We start from the raw sequence: 24276 nt of genomic DNA, 5'->3' as shown, positions 1-24276 counted from the left end.
CCCCCCCCCCCACACACACACACACACACACACACACAGCCAGCAATAAAAGCACATTCAACAGTTTTTGACAGTGCAGAGGGAGTCACTCTGTTGTAACATCCAACATTGTAACATCTGTCGCAAGTTTCACTTTAAGACTTTGTTCCGTTGTTTTTCGCCGCGTGTAAAAGTATGTGACCGCCATGTTTAGTTTCGACAGCGAGATTTATCATCGTATGAGAAGGGACCCTGACTTTGTGCCGAAATGTCAAACTGTGAGCGAAACAAAAAGATTTTACTGGAACTGGTGAAGCGGCCGGGAAACAGACGGTGCGCTGACTGCCGCGCGCCAGGTAAGTTACGTGTCTGTCAGATTATGAGACACCAGCATTCATAGGTTACAATTGTTTGATTGTTAAGCTTCATGACTTTTACATAAATTTTATCTGTGGTTCCTACATTAAAGGTTATTATTGGACACAGGACTGTAAAGATAACTCGGGTGATAGACTCAGGTTTAATGATGGACTACAATTTAATAGCGTTAGGATTTATTGTATTATCCACCTCAGTGGAAAACTGTTTTTGGCTTCTCCCAAAGTAGCCTACAATAAAAATACATTACACACAACGCAACACTTTACACTTCATTAAAAACATCCAACATACATATAGTGCGAATGAATAGGTAGCAGCAGATAGGATTTATAAAAACCAGAGCTCAAATCTCAACTGTTCCCTGGTGCAGTCATGTATTCAATGCCTGTATGGCACAGGTCATTCTTGTATATCTTGTCATTTATGTAGCGAATCATTCCAGTGGTGGAAGAAATAACCCTTACTTTCTGTAGGTAAAAGTCCTGCATTAAAATACCATTACAAGTACAGAAGAATTATCAACTAAATGTGTTCAGAGTATCAAAAGTAAAAAATACTCCTGAAGAAACTGGCCCCTATAACTTCAGTATTATTATAAATACAGTATATATATGTCATTAGTAGAGTAATAGTGTTGGAACAATGTGTTGTAGCTGGTTGTGATGGAGCTCTGACTGGTTCTCAGATGATTCATGGTGTAGGAGTGAAGTAAAACAAAGTTATGGTACTCTATTCCTATTTTTTTGACTTTTTGAAGTATTGTACAATTTTATCTCTTTGGCACGCAAACAAAACTTTAAATGAAACCATTGCAGAGCTTTAGAGAAGGAAATGAATCTTAAAACAACTGCGACAATGGAAACATGACAAGAGGCCAACCACACACTGCTTGTCTCTCACAAACCAAAAAGATTGGGACTGTGTAATTAAGCAGTATCATCCCTCCTCCTTTGCACACCTCAGATCCAGACTGGGCATGCTACAAGCTGGGTGTGTTTGTGTGTCTGAACTGCTCTGGCATCCATCGCAGCCTGTCCAGCCGGGTCAAATCCATAAAGCTGGACTTCTGGGAGGATGAGCTGGTGGAGGTACGGGCTGCTTACCATGTTCCCACCTCTGTTATTATTGCTATGGCAAAAACACATAAGTTCTTCAGGTGAAAGGACGACTTGGCGGTGTGTAATCTTTTCTGTGTGTCTTCTTGGGACTCTGTGAAGTTCATGGAATCCGAAGGCAACGCCAATGCTCAGGCTTCGTATGAAAAAGCTGTTCCACCGTACTACTATCAGCCCCAACAAAATGACCATCTGTAAGTACTTCTCCAGGATGTTGACACTGATTGTGGAAGTGGAATATGGATGAATTTCTTATGCCAGATTGAAGCTTAATGAATCGTTTCGTGACAGCTTATGTTTTGCCTGTCTAAGAATATTTTGTTTCGCCCTTGAAACCCAGAGTCCTGAGAGAGCAGTGGATCCGGGCTAAATACGAAAGGATGGAATTCACAGGAGAAACCAAGTATCCACCACTTTCATATACCACAGGTGAAATTTTAACTGTTTTTTAAAGCGCACGTCTACTGCAGGACATAAATCTTTATTAGTCTGTTGGTGTAAAACAAATACAAACAAGATGGTTCCTCAAACACATTCAGAACTGTGGAAAAAAAAGTCAGTTCTTTGTACAATGAAAGAGTCAATCTTTGCAAAAACCGTTGTGCTTTGTAACCAAAATAACTTCATTTCTGAGTGAGATCTGCGTTCACTGAAGCACCTGTGACTCTGTAGATTTTGTTGGATTGATACCAGGTTTCTATGAGGGAATGCTGTGGAAGAAAGGAAAAGAGAACACGCAGTTTCTGAAGAGGAAGTTTGTGCTGTCAGAGAGAGAATTTACCCTAACTTACTTCAACAAGGAAAATGTGAGTTCCCCGCAGTGCCGTCACAGTTGAACTACACTGTATGTCCTCTTGAAACAATTAAATTCCTTATTACTACAAGATGTGGAGTTAAAATTAATATTATATTCGTGTGATATAAAGGCATGTGCACTGATTTGTTTTGATCTCTTCCCTCTGTAATTAGTTTAGACAAAAAAAAAAACAAACAAACAAAAAACACACCAAGTTTCATGGCAATCTATCCAACAGTTCTTGAGATAGATGTTGACACATGAAACACATGCTGCTAGCATGGCTAAGAATAAAGGAACAAAGAGCAGCATGCTAATTCTATGTTTATGTTTGTGATCTAGGAGTCCAAAGGCCCTAAAGCTGTAATCCCCATCAAGGACCTGAACGCCACCTTTCAGCCAGAGAAGATTGGTCATCCTCATGGGCTGCAGATCACCTACCAAGACGACAATCACACCAGGAACCTCTATGTTTATCACGAGAGTCCTGAGGTGGGACGGCATCCAAAGTATAAATAGCAGTAACCCAGCAGGTTTTTATAGTGATTGTCATACGGTAGCTTGTGGGCTGTGGAGAAGCTCAGGGTCTCTTCTTCTGCTCTAGGAAATAGTCACGTGGTACAACGCCATTCGTGCGGCTCGCTATGCATACCTGAAGACAGCATACCCGACTGGAAGCGATGAAGAGGTAAGCATCAAACTGAAATGAGAAAATGTTTGGTCATAGTCATCTTTCCTTGGATGTTGATGCTCTCTAAATACACACTAAGTAGTTGAAAAAAATAGCAGTTTATTCATAGTTAATGCATTGAACTTTTTACTTTCAGCAGGTCCAACAGCAATAAGAGCAGAAACTTGCCTCCTTTCGCTTTTATGTTTATAAGCTTTACACACGTTTTACCTTTACATCTCTTTGCCAGCTGATACCAAAGATAACAAGAAAATACCTCAAAGAGGGCTACATGGAAAAGACAGGGCCATTGGTAAGTTGTCAAAAAACACACATCCAGTTACATATAACTTATTTGTACATTTATTTATTTGTTATTGATTCATTACATTTATCTGTCGGCACCCAACTGCTACTTTGACTTATGCATGCATAGAGCTAGGCGCTGAGTTCACCAAAAGACTTATTTATGGCAGCAGTATGCCTGAACAGTACATTTGAATGTGTGTTTCTGTTCCTCTTAACACACACACGCACACATTTGAATGACATTCTTTACAAGAAAGATAAAGGAATTGGGGAAATGGAGCTTGAGCAGAAAATGTTTAAATATATACTGTAATTTTATTTACATTAAATGTGGTTTTTAACAGCAAAAGGAGAGTTTCAAAAAGAGATGGTTTATTTTGGATTCTCAAAACAGGAAGTTGCTCTACTTCAAAGGCCAGCTGGTAAGGACGAATCCTCCTCTCATTCTAACCCATGCCGTGCATTGCTGCTGTAATGATGTTTCTCAAGCGCCACCGTTATGTTTGACTGTTTATGTGTTCCCATCATTATGAATGTAGGATGCCGAAGAGTTAGGAGTCATTTTCATAGGCACAGAGAGCAACGGTTACTCTGTGAAGGAGTGCGTCCCAAAGCACGCTCGGGGAAACAAGTGGAAGTGTGGTGTTATGGTGGAGACGCCCGAGCGACAGTTTGTCTTCACGTGCGAGCAGGAGAGGGAGCAGAGAGAGTGGCTGGATGCCCTCAGACAGGTCCTGTCCAGACCCATGGCACCACAGGATTATACCAGTAAGTACGGCTAGAAAATACTGCAAACGTGAACAATATACAGTGCACAGATACGCAAGTGGTTTTCATATTCACACCAGCACAAACACACGTAGCGATTCCTGTCATGTGATGCCTTGAATCTCAGAAATGTAACCTTTTGAAAAGCTTTGATTTCATACATTTTTGGATCTGTCCAGTTGGCATTAAACCCCTTTGTGTTCCCAGTTGAACATGTCTCAACTTTAGCCATGTCAAACACAATAACAGTATTAAACAGCTCAGCATAAACTGAACTATCTTCATTCAGTATTTTGTAAAGTAAATTAAACAAACAGAATAATGTAATCCTCCTGACAGATTCTAGGTTTTGCTCTTCCTTTAACTGATGGTGTCTGTGCCTCGTGCCTGAAGAGAAATACAGCTTCCTGTGTGATTATAGTCTTTCACTTGACAGGATTCACAAGATGACAGTTTTATATTTATGGTTCCTATTTAGCATGGTGCATGAATATAAAACTGATTTTGGTGCTAGTTGAAAAGTAAAGGGTTCACCAAAGTTATAACAATTCATCCTGAGGGGGACATGAATGTCTGTTCCAAAATTCATGGTAATCCATCCAATAGGTGTTGAAAGATTTCACATAAAACCACAAAGGTCAAACTCATGGTGGTGATAGAGGAAAAATCAGTGGATCACCAGAGACATTATGATAAACCATCTTGAAAGAATTCTGTACAACTATATGTCATTGGATATATGATAGCATTGAGCTGCTGGGTGCACAAATTGGACAGTCAAGGGAGCATCAAATTCAATCTAATTCATCCTGAAGGGAACATGAATTTCTGGACCAAATCTTCTTCCAGTAAATCCAATAGCTGTCAAGGGATTTCACTAAAAAACAAAAATGTCAACCTGTGCTAGAGAAAAAAACCATGGTAATAACAAAAATTCAGGAGGAACAAAGACTCATCCTCTGGGGACCACAGATTTCTGTTCATAATTTTAGGGCAATCCATCTAGTAGTTGTTGAGATATTTCAGTCTGGCCAAAAGTGGTATACCAGCCGCTAGACCAATACTGCCATTCATAAAGAGGTGGTGCCTGATAAAAAGCATCTACCTGCTACCTGCTCCAGGTTTTACTCTTCAAAGTTAGTCCAGGTAACGCAGTAAACCTGCTGCAGTGGGAACATGCATCTGTACTCTCATATGTGTTCATGCTTGCATTAAACTGTGCACAGCACCACAGGAAGTCGTCATACTTAACCACTCAACCATTGCATTATGTTTATGTACGACCCCACTCTGATCTTCTTGTTTCTCATTCCAGTTGAAGCCAACATAAGGTATAAACGATGAGCTGCAGAGAGGTGTATCCACAGGATGATGGTGAGGAGAACGCAGCGTTTGAAAACACAAGTGACTGAAAGTGGCTAAACTATTGCAGCACAACAGATGAACAGTGACTTACTTGTTCACCATGTTGCTCCCAGTACTGACTTACGGACTCTCATCCTTGTGTGATAGTAAAACATCTGTGGATTAACTTTCATATACTGACTTGAACTGACACAGGATCTGATGCTAAATCACATACTTCAGAAAGTACTATCATTATGTAAAATCACTCTTATGACCAAATATACACTCCTTTCACTAGATAAACACTGTCATATAGTAACAGAAAAAAGGCTACAATAACTGCATATTATTATACTATTTTTATGATGTCCCTTAATTTTTTATATTTTAAATTTCCTAATGAATAAGCATATAATTTTACATTTGGGAGTGAACAGGTTTTGTGATATTCTACCCAGAAAAATAAATAAATTGTTTTGTAAATAACGTGTGTGGTTTGATTCATAGACTACACTTAAGTTAAAGGCATGTTCGTTAAAATTGCTTTCCCAGTTTTTGAATTACAGACTTTTCTCTCACTTCCATTTGTTACATCAGGTTTTTACATGTGCACACTAACAGCTTTTGTACATGTCATTTTTAGCATACATGACTTCAGCAACACTTGGAATTTTATTGAATAATAAATCAGAATTGTGTTACTGTAACATGGTTTTTAACTTTGGTGCTTTCGTGATGAATGAGGGTTTATTAATATTTATGTACATGTTACCAGCTTAGTGACTCTAGGGAAGATCTATTTATGAATGAATAGTCAATTTTAATTAATTTCTTTTTCTACTAATAGAAAAAAAATAGCAATCGCCTGTTCCACCTTCAGTACAGTCGGTGGCGGTAATGCACCTCTAAGCAAGTGTGCAAAGTGTCAATAAACACCGAAGAGGAAGAAGGACCAGATAACGCGTTTTGAAATGTCATGTGAAATTTGACCTGTACTGCTTGCCGTAGTTGCCGGGTACTGGAGGTCGGGCATGCCCATGAAACATCCATTGCGAAATGCTAAGAAGTAAGCGCCAAAAAGAGCGTGATTAACATGAAATTACAGACACATGTGCCGCAGACGACTTTTTAAATTGCATATCTGCTGAGCCGAGAAGTCACAAGTTGAGACGAAAGCGCATAGAAAGCACGAAGGAGCATCCGAAAACTGTCCGTCCGTTTTGTCCTACAAAGGCGCCGGGAGTTTGACAGCGGCAGGACGCGAGTGCGCAGGCCCGACGGTTAGGTAAACTGCTGGAGGGGGACTACATGAAAGAATAAAAACTCTCCCTTTTCTGTAGAGGAAACAAAGCTCCAACATGAGGAAGGACGTGAGGATACTACTTGTAGGAGAACGTAAGTAGCAGCTGTCCTTTATCCCGAGGCGGTTGAATGCTTTATTAGCTGACATGCTAGTGAAAGTGAGTGAGCTAATGCTACTGCTAGCAGACGAAGTGAATGAATCTAACTGTGATAATATTTGAACCGAGAGGCCGAGAAATTCAGCGGGACAGTCTTCGCAAAGTCATTCATAGTAAATAATAATAAATAAAATCTGAGGAGAATAATTATCTGGTGCTTTTCACGTCAAGTGCCCGGTGTTGGTAACCAGTTAAGTATAAATCACATGGTTCATAATAGCTAAACGATATCTCACCAGTGTTTCCATGTGCTGTCATGTCCAAACATTCAGCCTACTGCCTCCCATAACCAGACATAACCTGAGGATGAGGCAGCCACAAACAGTGGTTTTACATATAATGATATGAAAATCCCTGGTGTAACTGGCTAAGTGGTTCTCTTTCAAAAACCAAATGTGATAAGCATTAAGAAGGTCGTATTTACTGCAGGGCTGCTATATTGGACTTGACTAGGCTGTAGAGGAATACCTAATATAACAAAAATCAACAGGAAGAAAAAGTGCAATGGAAAAATATATGATAGCAAATAAAATTTTATTCTGCAGTATAAAATGCAAGTATAATTAGAACTGGGCCTGCAGAAAATTATCATTGTCATCATTGATTAATTTGTTGATTGTTTTCTTCATGAAGGATTTGGTCTTTCAAATGTCAGAAAAAAGTGAAAAGCTGCAATTTCTCACATCACATTTTCTAAAAGCCCAAGGTGATGCCTTCACATTCCTTGTTTTGTTTGATCAGTGATAAAAACCCCAAAGATATATAGATTGCTATCAAATAAGATAAAGAAATGCAGCTAATCCTCTTAATTGAGAAACTGGAACAAGAGAATGTTTCAGATTGTGTTTTAATAATTAACTTAAATGCTTGATCGATTATCAGAATAGTTGCTGATTAAGTTTCCTGTTGATTGATTAATCGTTTCAGATCTAGCTGGCACAGCGATGACTGTATAAAATTATTGGTCATTAGTTTGAGATCATAATATTGACCTTTTTTATTGCTGGAGTGAGAGCAGAATTATGCCAATAAGGCAAACAGTCCAGTCACGTCTAACTGTGTTTAATCTGGTGTATTTGTTCTCTGTAAAGAACATGTGTTGTTAGGACTATTTATATTTCAGTTGTGGCTATGCAGGATGGCCTACATCGCCACATGAGGCGAGTTGATAGGTACTGACTATTCCTGAGAGAGGTGCAGCCAAAATGCTACGTGCCAACTTCAGTGTTGTGAAGTTCAGTAGAGTACAGTTTGTCAGGTGACTTAGCTATCCTGTTAAGACACTGACACTAGTGGCAGTGCAGACAAGGGCTGCAATTATTATTATGATTTTTTTTCCATATTGATTTAATCTGTTGACTATTTCTTTACGTAATTGTTTGATCTACAAGACGTAAGAATAAGGGCCAGTTCCCTGAGGGAGCTTGTAATAAGATTTACTTATTTAGTGATTGGGGTATATTTTGTTGTGGTGGCACACCATTAGTATCTAGTAAAAATGTAGGGTAATTACTGAAATAGGAACAGCTCACACAGTGCAGGACTCCAATTTTCACTTATTTATTGCGCCGAACAGCCAGTGACATTTCAAGCACCACTGCAGTGTACGAGCTGTTTGTTTGTGTCTTATTGTTTGCTCATTTTCTGGCTTGAATGTGCATGTACATATCGAATTTGTAATTTCTGAAATCAAACAATAGTGTCCTTAGTGTAAAGGCTCTGTATTTTCCAGTGCAACAAAAGAAACTATGGAAAGCTGTTGTAATGCACCTGTTGAAATATTAGGTCAACACTTTGACCAATTTTTGTATGTGTAATTGCACATTCTGTTTCTCCTCCTTGTATTGTGGCTTTGTTTTGTGCTTGAATTTATTGGGTGTATGTTTGAAACCTGGGACTCATGGCTGCTGCTCTTCAGCTACTTTTATCTGTTCCCTGTCACTCAACACAATACACAATAAGATGTTTTTTCTTTGCCCTTTTCCTGTGTGCAGCCAAAGTGGGGAAGACATCACTGATTATGTCTCTGGTCAGTGAAGAGTTTCCCGATGAGGTATGTATCAACAGACCATGGTAGAAACCATCCTGGTAGCTGTGAAGCTTACAAACACATCCTCAATGTATATTTAGGTTGGACAGTTAATATTGTAGATTTGGCTGACTGCTCTTCAGAGATGTCAGAGTAATGAGGGTAAAATGTTGAAAATACAAGACAGAGTCTTGCTAGTTGTCATCTAAAGGATCATTGATTTTCTTCTGTCTTCCAGGTTCCTCTCCGAGCTGAGGAGATCACCATCCCAGCTGACGTCACCCCAGAGAGGGTGCCCACACACATTGTGGACTACTCAGGTAAACCCTACCCCAGTACACTACACGCACACACGCACACACACACACCATGGATATCATGACAGATGATTACAGATAATTCCCTTTCCATATTACTAATGATAAATTGATGAAGGCTGGATAACACGTAAAACACTATACTGATGTGCATTTTTGATATCTTTTAGAAGCAGAACAGTCAGACGAGCAGCTGTATCAAGAAATATCCAAGGTTAGTTTGACTTAATTCTTACTCTCATTTGGTCACATAATGTCAATGCTCGCTTTATGTCTTATGTGCATCCCAAGCTAATACTACTCTTTTGTCTTTATAGGCAAATGTTATCTGCATAGTTTATTCAGTCAACAACAAGAAGTCAATTGAAAAGGTGAGCATGGTCGGGGTAATTAATCAAATATGTAACTGTAGTATGTCCAGAATTTGAAACAGGACACTCCATATGCCTGTCATCTTACTTAGTGTTTGTAATGAATGTTTGGCCCAGCTACAGTGTTTGATGTTATGCTTTCCTCGTCTAGGTGACAAGCCACTGGATTCCCCTCATAAATGACAGAACGGACAAAGATAGCAGGTGTGTTCATGCCACTTTAATAGATGTGTGTTTGTGTGTATGTCTTCCCTGCAAGTCGCGTCAGCAATGCTGGTGGCACTACGTCTGCAATCTAATTATCATGTTGAGATGGTATAATGTGCAGCTGCTGATCTGACTTTTAGTTGCTCTTGGAGGTCTGTGGCACATTAGCTGACAGTTTTTGCAATGTTGTTTTTCCAGCCACAAAGACAGATGCAAACTGTAGAGTGGTGATATTATTCTGGGTTGTTGCTTTAAGCCTGTTAAAACAGGGCTGTACATAAAGTTAATACTTAGTTAACTGCATGGCATACTGAATGAAATATAGAATCACTTGTCCTGTTGCTGCCTTTGATAATGATCGTAAACCATATATCAAGGTGATTGAAGCTAATCCACAATATTATGCAAATATAATGGAGTTGGGATGTAACTAACCATTATTGTCATCAGTACTTAAGTAATCAGTTGATTTTCTGGTGTATAAAATGTCAGAAAACAGTGATAAATGCTCATCACATTTTCCCAGAGTCTTTGTTGACGGTATCAAATGTTTTGTTTTGTCCAAAACCTAAAGAGATTCAGTTTGCAGTGATAGAAAACAGATAAAACTGGCAAGTGGACAAGTGGAAGAAGTTGCAATCAGAGGCAGAGGATGATTTTTGGATGAAAAGAAGTGGGCCAAACAATAAATCTAGCATCAAATTAGTTGCATTAATTTTCTATCGATCACATAATTGTTGCAGCTCTTTAATGTAGTAATAAATGGTTTTACTAAATGGCAGGGTACCACTGATCCTTGTGGGGAACAAGTCAGACCTAGTGGAACACAGCAGCATGGAGACCATCCTGCCAATCATGAATCAATACCAGGATATTGAGACCTGTGTAGAGGTAAGAGATCAATGCAAAATATACACACACACACACACACCCATGCAACAATATTTCGGATCCACTGAGGCGGGGCTGTTAAATGTCAGAGTTATGAGGCACTTGAGAGCGATGAAGTAACAAATGAAACATGAAATGCTGATTGAAAATCCAATACTAGCTGTGACTGTCAGGGTGAGGATGGCTGTGTGCAGGACAGATCAGCCCCCAGCTGCTGCTTGGACTGCAGTCCAGCTCCTCACTCCACTTACACTGGCAGAGTCAGTAATAGATTTATATTACTGAACCCTGCGCTCCAAGGCCATGGCCTGCTGACTTGATAGACTGAGTATGTTAAAAGGCATGGCTGTCATTGAAGATGCTGGCCTCTCTCTGCGTTGCTATTCAATTCAAATTTCCCTCTGTCGCATGCATGAGACGGCTCAGTCACGCCCCCTCCTCGGCTGGATTAGTTACAGGGTTAAAAGAAGGACATGAGGAGGACGTGAGGGAAGGCACATACACAGTGAACACAGTTTGGGACAGTAACACAGCAACCGATACCAGTGTGTCAACCTACCTACCTACCAGTGATTCACTGCTGGGTCAGTGTTAAACTATGCCCAGAGGTGGTTGTATGTCCTGCTTCTCTTCTCATTTTGAGTTTATTCTTTATTTCTTTACCCGTGATGAAAGGAATATTAAAATCTTTTATATAAGTAGCAGTAAAAGTAGGGAAAATGTACTTAAAGTATAAAAGTAAAAGTACTCACTCTGCAGCCAAAGTGAGCTCTGTCAGTGACTGTATTTTAATGTTATAATGTTGTAATGTAATGTTGGCTGCAGTAGGGTTATTTTTTTTTATTTGTTTAATTTGCTGTATAAAAATGCATTGTGTTTTACATGAGCATAATAGGGTTTTAAATTTTTCATCTGCAAAGTAACGACTAACTACTGCCTCTGAAATGTAGTAGAATAAAAATATAAAGTAACTTAGAATTAAAATACTCAAGTAAATACAGTACAACTTACAGTTGTAACTAAATATTGTAGTTTTATGGGAATTTGTGAAGTAGAATCAAATGGGAAAAAAAATAGTAGAAATCCTGTGAATCAATTTGACATTTCCTGATGATTTTGCTCCAGGTCATTGAAACACACATGTGTCCTGTTTCCTCAGTGCTCTGCCAAAAACCTGAAGAACATCTCTGAGCTGTTTTATTACGCCCAGAAGGCCGTTCTTCACCCGACAGGACCCCTGTACTGCCCAGAGGAGAAGGAGGTGAGCTCTATACAGTAGATGCAGAGACAGCATTTCAACTGGTCATGGGAGGAAAAACATAGATGTTAATAATAACATAAGCTACAGTAAGATTCTTGTGTCCCAGTGAGTCATGAGTGTGTGACAGTGAGCCACCATGTACAATAGACCTTTTTCATGGCAGATATTAGGACAGGTCATAGAAATGCCTGTGTTCCATTTTAAACCAGAGCTTGATACTCAAGCAGCTAAATGCAATTCAGCCATCATTAATTTTTATTATAAACACCTGTCAAAATGTTATGTGGAGAAGGCCTGTTTTGAATTACTCCCAATGCAGTATTATAGGCAGTTTATTAGGAAGTTATAATAGTGTGTGTGTCTGTGTGTGTTTGTGTGTGTAGGGCCCAAATAGGAAACAAATATGGAGTGTAGTTGCCTTAACACAACTCAGTATAAAGATGGGCATGCTCTCTATGTGTCCAACAGTAGCTCAACAAATTTGACACTCAACGCTGCTGCACATGAGGACCTGCAGTCAGTCAAAAGACGGAAGGAAATTGATCATGTGAACATAATAATACGAGTCTACTACTCCACATAACACACAGAAACCACTGGCTTCATGTTACTTGTGTTCCAGTGAGCGAGATATACAGATTTGTACTAAGAGGGTATCAGATTGGCATGTGATTTGTGATGTGTTTTATCAAATTCATCATGAGAGAGAAAACAGAAACTGTAAAGTTGGTCTGCCAAAATTTAAATGTGTTTGCATTATAGAAGTACATGTAAATTAATGCATTTCTTCTGTATTACAGCTGAAGCCTTCTTGCATTAAGGCTTTAACTAGAATCTTTAAAGTGTCTGATCTGGACAATGACGGCGTCCTTAATGACACTGAGCTCAACTTCTTCCAGGTAATGTTTTCCACTTTATAGTGTCACTGTGAACACCATATTTGTGATGTCCAAACTTGTGAAGGTGTTCATTAAGCTGTGTAGTATAATCAGTGGGCAAAATGGCTAGACTGGTTTGGGAAGGCAGGTTTAGACATGAGGCAAATCTGAAAAAAAGCCAACAGCCTTCCAATGCCAACTATCAGTGAACCTTCTTTTAGCTCATTGTATCGCTTGCCGTGTGTGTGTGTATATATAGAAAACGTGTTTCAATACACCACTGGCGCCCCAGGCCTTAGAGGATGTGAAGAATGTGGTCAGGAGGAACATGACAGATGGAGTCAAGGACAACGGACTCACACTCAAAGGTGAGACACTCTGTTTTCTCCTTTACTCCCTCCTCCCTTTTTATTACTTATCCCCTCTCATGTCCATTTCAGTCCATTATTTTATGACGGTGAATATCATTGTCACGTATTTATCAGTTTTTGAATGCTGGCTTTTGTCTCATTGGCTCTTTATTGCAGGCTTCCTGTTTCTGCACACGCTCTTCATACAGCGAGGTCGACACGAGACCACCTGGACTGTGCTGAGGAGGTTTGGTTATGACGATGACCTGGAGCTCACACAGGAATATCTGTTCCCCCTGTAAGTCCCAAGATTATTTTGTGGAATTTATGAATTTTTAAGGTAGAGTGGAGACAGGGAAAAGGTAGTTTCTTTTTGTTAAATCAACACAGTGTCCTGATTGATGATCGTACTGCTTGGATGTTATGAGTGTTAATGACAAGTTGTTTTTTTGGGTTTTTTTTTTTTTTGCACAGCATAACAAAACTTTATGCTACCGCTAAGCAACATAATATACAGTAGGTCTCTGATATTGTTTGTATACCAAGAAAGTCAACAAGTGGAGATGTATTCAGGAATTCAGTTTACAGTCATGTACGATAAAGGAAATATTTAAATCCTCACATTTGAGAAGATAAAACCAGAACCAGTTTGTGGCTTGAAAAGGAATAAAACAATTTTTGCAGCTCTTTTATAAAATCCATTCATACCTGCTTGTTCATCAAGACTCCTGGCCAATGAAAATGCACAAATAAATAAAATAGATTGTATTAAAAAAAATGCAATTTGCAAAACTCAATAGGACTTTTTCACAGAAGACATTTTGACATGTAATGGAAGGAAAAACATTTGTAGCTGTATTGGTGTCTTTTTAAAATGACTTCATGTTGATCACAGTTGATAATTGTCATGTCAGTTCTTTTCCTCTACTGAAATAGTGTGCTTATCTTTATGGCCTGAAGTGATTCAAGCACATTGTGTCTCTCTCTGTCACCATTGAAGGCAGCATCAGAAATCTCAGTTAGTGCTTCAAAGCTCTCTGTTAAATCAATGTTTGTGTCCTTCTGTTTATTCCAGGTTAAAGGTCCCCGGAGACTGCACCACAGAGCTTAATCACAACGCTTACCTCTTCCTTCAGAGTGTGTTTGACAAGCATGACAAAGTGAGTGGTCAGACTTCTCATGTTTCCATGTTGTTGAACATACATGTGGAGCGTTTTAATTTTTTTTAATTTTTTTGTTTGGTAATGCGATTGTGTTCCAGGTGATTAAACAAATCATGTTATCTTTGAAAATGTTTTGGCTCTCTGTGCTTACTCATGCATTTCACTTTTCCAAAGATAATCCATTTAAGATTATGTCTGGGGTTTGTGTGCACTTTGCATGATCCAGGACAGAGATTGTGCGCTGTCGCCAGATGAGGTGAAGGACTTGTTCAAAGTGTTTCCCTACATGCCATGGGGCCCGGATGTCAACAACACGGTTTGCACAAACGATCAAGGCTGGATCACATACCAGGGATACCTCTCGCAGTGGACGTGAGTGTGGAACATATCTATTAATACACGTACACACGTAACTATTTTAGTTTTATACAACCTAAATACTTTCACTGTAGGACAGACTTCGTGCTTTAACATCTAACTCATGTAAATCTAAAATAATGCCGCTGGACTTATGATGACTTGTGTGTTTTCTGTGGTAGGTTAACAACATATCTGGATGTACAGCGTAGTTTAGAGTATTTGGGTTACCTGGGCTACTCCATCATCTATGAACAGGAGTCCCAAGCAGCTGCCATTACAGGTGAGAGATTTTAGTTATATTAAACTCTTTGGTGCTGTTTGTCTCACAAAAGCAAGTAATATATATTAATTGACACATTACAGTACAAAATTAAAGTCTCACTGCTCACTACCTGTCTTACTTGTTTCTTCTTCAGTTATGTTTTCTTTCTTTAAACTGGCTGTTAGCTTTACTTTTTATCAAATGTTTGTTAAAAACGAATGCATGATTAATTCTATATGTTTCCATTGTTCATTGTATATTCTTGCCATCCCTGTTTTTTCAGTGACACGCAACAAGCGCATTGATCTGCAGAAGAAACAGACCCAGCGCAGCGTCTTCCGCTGCAACGTCTTGGGGGCGCGAGGCAGTGGGAAGAGCGGCTTCCTCCAAGCTTTCCTGGGCAGGAATCTGCAGGTTCGTTGGAAATCACTGATGAAAGTCATTTTAAACTCCTTTTAAACTTGAAATTTTTAGAGTGGTAATTTCAGTCTTCTTTCTAGACATGCCTTATAATATACTCAGCCTCAAGGGGATGGCTTTAACGTGGTCAGCATTTTACAATTATCAAGTGAAATTTTAAAGTTGCTCTAATAACAGAATATGCAAATTTAAGAGATGATGAGTCATTATGTAGTTTGGAAAGTAGATTTCAAGAATATTGCTGGGAAAAACACACACAGTTGAAGGCACCAGCTCATGAACATGTAAATAGCCCTGATTTGTGTTTGTAATTGGCCTTGTTTATTTTCTGCCACAGCGACAGAGGCGGATCAGAGAAGACCACAAGTCCCTTTATGCCATCAGCACAACCTATGTTTATGGTCAGGAGAAGTACCTGCTGGTGAGATCCATTCACTCAGGAATCATCTAATCATCTGTTCTTGGGATTACTGTTACATAATCTTTTTGTGTTACACTTAACTGTGTATTAGTACTCTGCAGAATGTTAATCCGTCCATCTGTCCCTCTCTTTCTGTTCCCTGTATTGTCTGCACACTAAAAGCTTCACGAAGTGATGCCAGATTTTGACTTCCTGTCAGAGGCGGACTTAGCCTGTGACGTGGTCTGCCTGGTGTATGACATCAACAGTCCACGCTCTTTTGAATACTGCGCCAAAGTGTACAAGGTGTGTAGATGACGTATGTTTCACTGGACAAGAAATGTTTATAGGAAGCACTGAAGGTCGGCTTTACACAGTCTAAACACTGAATGTTTGTGTTTGGCAGCAATACTTCATTGACAGCAAGACGCCATGTGTGGTGATTGCTGCCAAGTCGGACTTGCACGAAGTACGGCAGCACTACAGCCTTTCACCGCATGAGTTCTGCCGTAAGCACAAGCTTCACCCACCCCAGCCATTCACATGCAACATGACCGAAACACCCAACAAAGACATCTACACGAGACTCACCACCATGGCCATGTATCCGTGAGTATTAAATATCTCTGTGGCTTCACCCTCTACACCTCTTAGTCCTGCATCCTTATGTACCATGCCCGTCTTTTCCTACATGTGCCTATCCACTCCTCTCTCCTGGATGTACTGTATGTGTCAGGACAGGCAGTCACATGTTGCCCTTTAAGATCTTTTCTGAAATCAGCTACCCACTGGACTCAGTAGATGAGGACTTTAGTTTCCATACTTCTCTACCTAACACCCAAAACAATTGAAACGCACACTGTATTGCAGATCTTTTATGTCCTCTTGTAAGTTGTACCTGTGTGTATGTGTGTGTGCAATCATGCAAGTCCCTGCCTGAAATTCAGTGAGGTCAATCCTTTGACTTAATTGACCCAGTGAGTGTCTTATCCCCTCAAAGCTCTCTGATCAGATTAGATCTCTGAGTAGATTAATTAGCACTCAATGGGACATGTCCACTAAATGTCATTTTAGCAGGCCAGAAATCCTGTTTAGATTCTCATACAATTGGATCTGCTGCGCTGTAGGGTTTGAGTTTAAGTACTCAACAAGGAGTAAACCAATCTACTTTTGGAGGGTGAATTCTGGCTCAAACACCAAATGGATGATTCAGAAGTGAGTTGTTTAAGCTATCAGCTGGCAGCACACACCTTCCACCCTGAATTGCTTTTTAAATGTTGAATTTAAATATTGAAACATACTTCATACTTAAGTTATTACAATGACATTGTACTGGGGCATTTCAGTGAAGAGTGTAACACAATAATAAAATATGTGGCTTGGGAACTCATCAGGTAGGCTCAGGATATTTCCTGGACAATTGAAAAAAATTGACAATGTCCTCACTGCTGGATATCTCCAACAGGTTACTGCGGTCTCGAAAAACTTTCGGTGGCACTGGGTCAGGTGTCACTGATTGTTAGACTCTTAGCCTAGAGAAAGCCTGTGGATCAGGTGGCTCAATTTTTAGGCTGTCAATCTTTAATTTCTGTGACTTCAATGTCTTACCTTGGATTAATCGAAGCGTAAAATTAAGACTAGCCTAAACCTACAGACCAATCTAAAATCTAATGCTTTTTGTTCATGAACTGGTTTTAGTTTATGCAGTGGGGAATTGGTCACAGAGCGATTGCAGTGGTCAGACAAAAACAGATTTTGAGAGGTTTTGTGTTCCCAGACCTTTCCTCTGCTGTGGTGACTGTTCCCTTCGTTCTTTGTAGTTTTCCTCTCCCTTTATTTCGTTGCGTTTTTCCTCTAAGCTTTAGCCTTTGAAAGTTCATCATAGATGTTGCTAGCTTGTCTAGATGATTTCTTGTCTAATCTTTGAATAAAGTACCAGTTGTGGAGGTGGAGGTAAATGGCTGCAGTGCAGGTTTCAGCTCAGAGAAGTAGGTCCTGCTTTCATCTTGTCTAGTGGCTAAACATGGTTGAGGGTTTTATCCAGCCGGCTCTGGCCTCCTCCTCCTCCTATGTTTGTGTTCTGTGGTTCGTGTTGTCTTTGTATGGTGGTGAATACACGCATTTTTGTGTGTCTTTCCGCAGCCACGCCCGCCTCCGCTGCATGTGTGCCTGCAACAGGTGCACCTATTGCCTGTGTCAGAACCTCCTCAAGTTGGAGCTGCTGCGCAATATTAAGGCCCAACTCCGCAGGGTCGTTTTCAACAGGTTCATACTTAGAATAAGCTCTAGTGTTTTAACATACTTATTCCTCCTCTCTGTCTCTCACCCTCCTCCAGGATGGGTCACAGAGGGGCTCCTTTTTCACCCAAGCTCTCTAACACTGGTGATGTTGACAGATCCTCTGCTTTCCTTCAGTGCTCGCCAGTGGTCAGATTTACTCAACATATCCACTGCAGGGAAATGTTTTTTTTTTTAATGTGGTGGTAGAGATACCTTATGCTTGAATATTGTTAGAAATATAGTCTCCCATTTGTGGTGCTGAATTATGCTTCTTTAGGGGGAAATTTTGGAAACTTCCGTTTACCATTGTGTTCCCACACAGATGTCAGGACACAGGGATTAGCTGTGTGCTCAGCTACACCTCAGCAAGGTGGACGCTTGTTGAGAAAGAACATTCTTTCGTTGTAAAGTCACTAATCAAAGCTTTTTTCTTTTTTTTTTCTTTTTTCAAACTGACTAGTAGAACATATGAGAACCATTTTTAGAGTTAGATGAAACTCCTAAAAAAATAAAGGGCATGTCAGTCCTAAATTTAAAGCTACTAAGTTTTTGGTCTAAGAGTAATTAGCAAATTGTTTTACTGCTAAAAGCAAGTGCTAAGTCCTGAGAGAAGTTAGAGGCAGCCCAGAGAACTTCCTGAATCACAAACATATGCTCACCATTAGTGAAATGCTGCAAGTAATAAGCTTCATCATGTCAGCTCACCAACATATCAAAACCATCTAATAACACCAGAAAGTCTGTACAACTCTCCACAACTGTGCCATTGGAAAAATGCAGTTTGCAGTCCAAAGTGTGTTATTGTTTTAGTTTTATTTTTTTGTGTATTTTTGGATAATTTTTCCAGTCCCATGCAATCTGCCATACTTTTAATCCAGACATCAGTATTTGGCTTATTGCTTTTTCCACTTCAGAGCAATACGTATCTTTGCTTGCAATATACATGTATCATTAAATATGTACTCTTTTGCTCACAAAATAAGATCCAGTGAGTATGCATGGAATAAATATATAGGAATAAAAATATTTTTTGTTCAAAAATCTTGTAAGAGTAATTGTAATATAATTTGACCCTTTGTCTCTACATTAGTTAATGTTTTATTTCCCATTCACTGCCACAGACCAGTCACTTGTCAATCAATCACTGTAGACAACAAGTATGTTCATTGACTGTTGATTATTTGGCCTCAGATTTACATGTTGCTTCACATCCAAATCAAAACTGAAGCGACCTCAAACCCATTAGTCATGTTAGGTATCTTGGTCTCTGCTCCAGCTCCAGCCAGCCCACCCGCTCTCTGTACAGTGTCACACAACGAAGTATGACCATGCTGTGCCAGCTAACACACAGGCTACTTGCCAGGGAGGTAACAGTGTGTCAGAAACCGTGTGGAAAATGCATGAAATTATTTGCTTGTGCAGTGTTAACTTAACTCCTAATATTAAGCCATAAAACACACAAATGTAGAATTAAATTGAGAGAGATCTGAATTGGAAAAATTTCCATTTTATTAAAAAGATTAAATTGATCCGGGTAAGATCTGGGTATATTTGATATTTGAGTAATTTGTTATTTTATATAATTGCATAATGCTATAATACTTTTAATAATACTTTTAAAATAGATATATATAAAAATAAATAAATAAATAAAATTGAAAAAAGCTGTAATGTGTGATAAAAATTGTTCATGGATTCCAGGTGTGGAAGTTGACAATTACATGTTAAATCACACATGACCATTTTTTAGAGTGACTTTTGCTCCTACTTGTCCTGCAGTGGATATGCAAACAGTAAATCTTGACTAACAAGCATATTATTTGCATAGAAAATGAGAGAAACACATCCACTCTCTTTGGTTTGTGTTTCATTCAAACTGAAAACCTCATTGAAATCTGCATGTCTGCATGTTTCATATCTGATTTAAGTATTAAAATTCTCTTGTCTATTAATTTCTCTGCGACACCAGCCTTCATTAATTATAAAACTGTGCTTGATTGATTATCTATGATGTTTTCAGTCTCACTTTGTCTGCATTTCAATTCTTAACACTGAAGTCTATACCTACAGGAGACACTTTATTTTGAAAAGCACAGGTGTTACTTTAATTGTGCATACCCCAAATTAAAAACCCCTTTTCATTGGTTCTCCTGTGGGTTAAGATTTCATTAATTTAATGTTGTGATGTTTAAAATCAAAATGTGTTTCTTTGATGTTTAAATTGTTTGTATTGCACTGTACCAATCACCCTGTCATTTCATTCTGTTTTTCCTATTTTGTATTTCCTGTCTTTGTGTTTTTCCTTCCCCTCTATAGGTGTTGTTCATACACATGTTTTTGGCTGCCCCTCTTTCTCTTCCTCTTGCATGTGCTCACCCTCTGCTAATCTGCCTGCTGTTTATGTTGCATGGCTCACCTGTTCTCCACCTCTCTCTGGGTAACCAATGGCATGCTTCAGTCCTCAGTAAAATATTGCCATCTACTGGCAGCTGGGAATAGTGTTTTTCATCAGTCCATCTCTACAGTAAAGAGAGCTTGGTGTTTTTAATAAGATGGGGGAGGTTTATTGAACCTAAAGGTAGGGTTTGAATAGCTGTTTTTGGTGTTGGATGGGGCAGTGCTGTGCCATATGTTTGATGATTTTGTCTGAAAAAAATGTTTTAACCCCAAAGGGTCTGAAGGCAGAGCTACATACTGTAGTGTACTAACCCCCTCTGTTGATGCCCTTTTAATCTGACACTATTAATAGCATGGCATTAAACAGGCCACCCCTGGCAGTGCAATGGGCCGACACACCACATTGAATGCCCAAAGGGTTTTCTGAAAAGTGGGTTGGTTGTCTGGGATTATGTTATTTTAATTCAACATGGTATGAGTCCAGTTGGCATTGTAATCAAGTCATCATGCAGAGTGTGCAATCCTGATATAAAGAACAATAGTACGAAGTCTCCAGAGCCACTGTGTTCAAAAAGTTCAGAAATTAACTGAACAGGAAGTGCAAGTCCATGTTGACTTGTATTGGTTTGCACTTAAATAAATTGAATACATGGCAGCTGCCAAGCAATGTCTGCAAAATATGCAAAAGAGAAAGCTGGAAAAAACCTGGTAAACAGAACAGAGTGGAGACGTACTATATTTCTTAAGAAACTTGTTCTCGAAGATGAATAAAATGATTTCTCTTTAAATTGCTTTTACCCGGCGACAAAGAGATCCACAACATTTATAGTCTGTCTGCCATGTGGTGTGTGCAGGTTGGATATGTGGTGTGTGTGTGTGTGTGTGTGCGCGTGCGTGCGTGCGTTGCTTTTCTTTGTTTGAAGTGTGCAGTGACATTTGACCAGGTATGGTTGCACTCCTAGTTGAGCTTGAGCTTTAAGGGTTTGGGTGGTGATTGAAGTTCCTACTTTTCAGGCTGGGTAGAGCTGGGTGATACTGATGAAATGAGATAAAGCAGAGAAAATGTAAATCTTTTCTTACTAATGTTAATGAGAGTAAGCTGTGGCACAAAAGCAAATACAGACATTTATTGTTTCAATTCAGCAGTCAGATTCAGACAACGTTTGTGCTTTTGTTACAATATTAAGACAAAATAAATCCCACATGATATCTTGTGTCACATGACAGTGTCAGGATTAGAGGTACTCCATTAGTCAATCTGCAGAAACTGATTAAACAATTAATCATTTCAACTAATTTCTTTTAGACACACATACAAACAGTTTTCTAGATCTGCCTCTCAAATGTGAATATTTGCTAGTTGCCATAGTCTACTATAATAACAACCTCAGTATCTCTGGGGTTTGGACTGTTGGTCAGACAGAACAAGTCAATTAAAGACGACAACTTACGCTCTGAAAACTCGATCGTGTCACACAAAATCGATTATCAGTTTAACTGCTAATGGATATAGTCATTAGTTGCAACCCTGGTTAATATTATATTGAGGCATCACCCACCTCTACCGACTATATTTGTGTGTTTGTGTGTGTGTGTGTGTGTGTGTGTGTGTGTGTGTGTGTGTGTGTGTGTGTGCGCGTGCGAGAAAGGCTGCTGGGCTGGGTGGAGGCTGGGGGGGGCTGGCTGATGCCAGAGGAGGATTTCAGCCTGACACAGCAGGTTTCAGCTGTCTCCAACGTGGAGGGGTCCATCTTTATGGAGGCCTCTGCTGAGCAGCTAATTCCCTCAGACAGGTAAAGGCAGTAACCACATCCACAGAGACGTATATTATACATGTGGATGGATGGGCGAATATGCTTTGTACAGAGTCTGCTACTGTGCAGGCTTAACTGTAGACTTGTCAGCTGCACCGTAATCAGCTGCTGGAAGGTTTTAATTGCAGTCTAAGGTCACTGTTGAAGCCATCCGCTGACATGTAATACTTGGAATTATTTTTTTGCTTTTGCTGTCTCCTTCATTGCTTTATTTATAAGCTTGCCTTGATTACAGTCTGCATAGTTCCCCAGTGTTTGTGTTTGTTGCCAGGTCAGGTGGAGTTGCATCAGGTGGGTCAGGTGCTCACCTATCTTTACGGTGCGCTGCAGGTGTCAAAACAAACAAACAATAATATAACAAATCGAGCAAAATTATTTATTTTATCTTTCTTTCGCCTGTGGCACCTCCAATTTTAGCAGATGCTTTTTCTTCTTTTCATCCAGCTGCTTTGGTCCTGTTTCCCCAAATCAAAACCAAACCAAAAGTCAAAAGAAAGCATGTGTTCCTGTTTCAAGCTGGTATCATAGGGCACTGATATTGGTCATTTATGGTCCTGATTCAGGAAGTTTCCACAGTAGAGAGCACATGACTTTACTTTGTCATTTGGCAACTCATCCCACTGTCGTTTTCAAATTGGGGGGGGGGGGGGATACCATCATGGAACCAATATGGTTTATGCTGTTTTTCTCATTGCATTTTCCCCACTCACCTGCTTTCTGTCATGGTTTTCCTCTCACAGGCACATGGCTCAAGCAGACCTGAAGAACTCCACCTTCTGGCTGAGAGCGAGTGTCGGTGCCACCGTGTTTGCCGTGCTAGGTTTCGCCATGTACAGAGCACTGCTCAAACAGCGGTGATCAGACAGCATGCTACAGCTACTTCCTCCCCTGGTCCCTTTGTTGACTCTGCCCCTCCCTCTCCTACCTGAAAGACTCAAAGACTGGCTAACCAACCAACCAAGCCCATCGCCTCAGACTCAAACGCCACCTCATCCTCTTCCCACAATGCAAGAAAAACAAATGAGCAAAATCATGAGTACATTTTATATGCATTTAAAAATGAAGAGCGTGGATTAGTTTTTAGTTTATGTTGGGGGGAGATAAGGAGGACGATTACATTTGAAATATCACATGTCCATCACTGAGTTTGTAATTGGTGACATTCTGTGATCTGTTGGTCTAGTCCAGATCAGACCCTGGTAGTCACTGGATGTTTTCAGCTGATCCAGTCCTCTTTTTATTCCTCAGGTCAGTATTATTAGTTAGATGGTTGGAGACCAGAGAGAGGCAGCCATACACAGAAACACCACAAAGGGACTTGAATCTGTTCATAAATGTGTATATGCAGTATAACATGTATGTATTCCTCATCAATTTTAGGATCGGCCCTGTAGACAGCATCACAAGCCAGAAGCAACACCTAACACAGGAGGTGTTGGGACAAACAGCGCTACATCTAACACTAGAACGGTCATGGATGTAATGCACTTGTTTATTTTGTGTGTTAATTTATTAACCTGTTTCTTTGTTTTCTTGTCTGTTTTGAGTGCACCGCATGAAACAGATGGAGGGATTTACATTTCCCGTGTATTTTTTGTATTTAGTATTATCGAAGCTGTCCTCATGGTGTATCATTTATGACTATCTGCTTCTGTTTTTATTTTTCTGGTTTTCAAATAGAGCTTTGTCCCTCATCTTATATTTTTATGAAGTTAGAAGCACTGTAGAGCAAGGGATTATGCTATTAACAGGCATTCAGCGCACCTCTCCCACCTTAAAATTATGAAAGTGTTTCTTCTCATTCTTTCCTTTTCCAGCATTTACAATAAAGAACATTATGATCTGGCACAGCCGTATGCGTGTTACTGGATGAACTGAAAGCTAATTTCACAAAAAAAGGAAAATAAAATGGTTTTAAATACCTGTAATAAATGACATTTACACCCACTGGTGTCATTGTGTTTATGTTCAGAAATAGAATCGGTCATTCCAAAAGCAGATTTGTGAAATGGATGCATGATCAACTGTTTTTGTGAACAACTGACTTTTGA

The 24276-nt window shown here is 39.6% G+C and overlaps 2 protein-coding genes across 8 annotated transcripts; both read left to right on the top strand.

Annotated features, from left to right (window-relative positions):
* Positions 1-51: 51 nt before the first annotated feature.
* Positions 52-5851, top strand: adap2 (ArfGAP with dual PH domains 2). Of its 2 annotated transcripts, none has more exons than XM_056400489.1 (11): positions 52-335; positions 1324-1448; positions 1578-1669; positions 1816-1904; positions 2148-2281; positions 2614-2763; positions 2876-2959; positions 3192-3254; positions 3595-3672; positions 3790-4018; positions 5334-5851. In XM_056400489.1, exons 1-11 carry the CDS (start codon positions 248-250, stop codon positions 5360-5362), a joined length of 1161 nt encoding a protein of 386 aa, XP_056256464.1. In that variant the 5' UTR covers positions 52-247; the 3' UTR covers positions 5363-5851. The 2 variants fall into 2 exon arrangements, with proteins under 2 accessions (XP_056256464.1, XP_056256465.1); XM_056400490.1 differs by having other exon boundaries at positions 53-335; positions 2169-2281.
* A 530-nt stretch (positions 5852-6381) lies between these two features.
* On the top strand, positions 6382-24172 carry rhot1a (ras homolog family member T1a). 6 transcript variants are annotated; one of them, XM_056401795.1, is made up of 21 exons: positions 6382-6760; positions 8820-8878; positions 9093-9174; positions 9342-9385; positions 9489-9542; positions 9694-9746; positions 10532-10640; positions 11800-11901; positions 12702-12800; positions 13039-13147; positions 13307-13427; positions 14205-14289; positions 14519-14664; positions 14832-14932; positions 15198-15328; positions 15672-15755; positions 15918-16040; positions 16141-16343; positions 17877-17999; positions 22061-22204; positions 22966-24172. In XM_056401795.1, exons 1-21 carry the CDS (start codon positions 6724-6726, stop codon positions 23081-23083), a joined length of 2127 nt encoding a protein of 708 aa, XP_056257770.1. In that variant the 5' UTR covers positions 6382-6723; the 3' UTR covers positions 23084-24172. The 6 variants fall into 6 exon arrangements, with proteins under 6 accessions (XP_056257770.1, XP_056257772.1, XP_056257774.1 ...); XM_056401797.1 differs by lacking the exon at positions 22061-22204; XM_056401799.1 differs by lacking the exons at positions 17877-17999; positions 22966-24172 and adding an exon at positions 19291-19378 and having other exon boundaries at positions 20332-22198.
* The last annotated feature ends 104 nt before the right edge of the window (positions 24173-24276 follow it).

The sequence above is a fragment of the Seriola aureovittata genome, chromosome 17, assembly GCF_021018895.1.
Source record: "Seriola aureovittata isolate HTS-2021-v1 ecotype China chromosome 17, ASM2101889v1, whole genome shotgun sequence".
NCBI classification, from domain to species: Eukaryota; Metazoa; Chordata; class Actinopteri; order Carangiformes; family Carangidae; genus Seriola; species Seriola aureovittata.
Note: the sequence above shows the minus strand (reverse complement) of the source record. Positions and strands in the feature narration are given on the sequence as shown.

Bases quoted from the DNA above. Each gene is read 5' to 3' on its own strand.
- adap2 (XM_056400489.1), top strand. From the start codon at position 248: ATGTCAAACTGTGAGCGAAACAAAAAGATTTTACTGGAACTGGTGAAG. The intron at 336-1,323 runs GTAAGTTACGTG...TGCACACCTCAG, and splicing joins CGCTGACTGCCGCGCGCCAG to ATCCAGACTGGGCATGCTAC. The intron at 3,673-3,789 runs GTAAGGACGAAT...TTATGAATGTAG, and splicing joins TCTACTTCAAAGGCCAGCTG to GATGCCGAAGAGTTAGGAGT.
- rhot1a (XM_056401795.1), top strand. From the start codon at position 6,724: ATGAGGAAGGACGTGAGGATACTACTTGTAGGAGAAC. The intron at 9,175-9,341 runs GTAAACCCTACC...GATATCTTTTAG, and splicing joins ACACATTGTGGACTACTCAG to AAGCAGAACAGTCAGACGAG. The intron at 13,148-13,306 runs GTGAGACACTCT...TCTTTATTGCAG, and splicing joins CAACGGACTCACACTCAAAG to GCTTCCTGTTTCTGCACACG.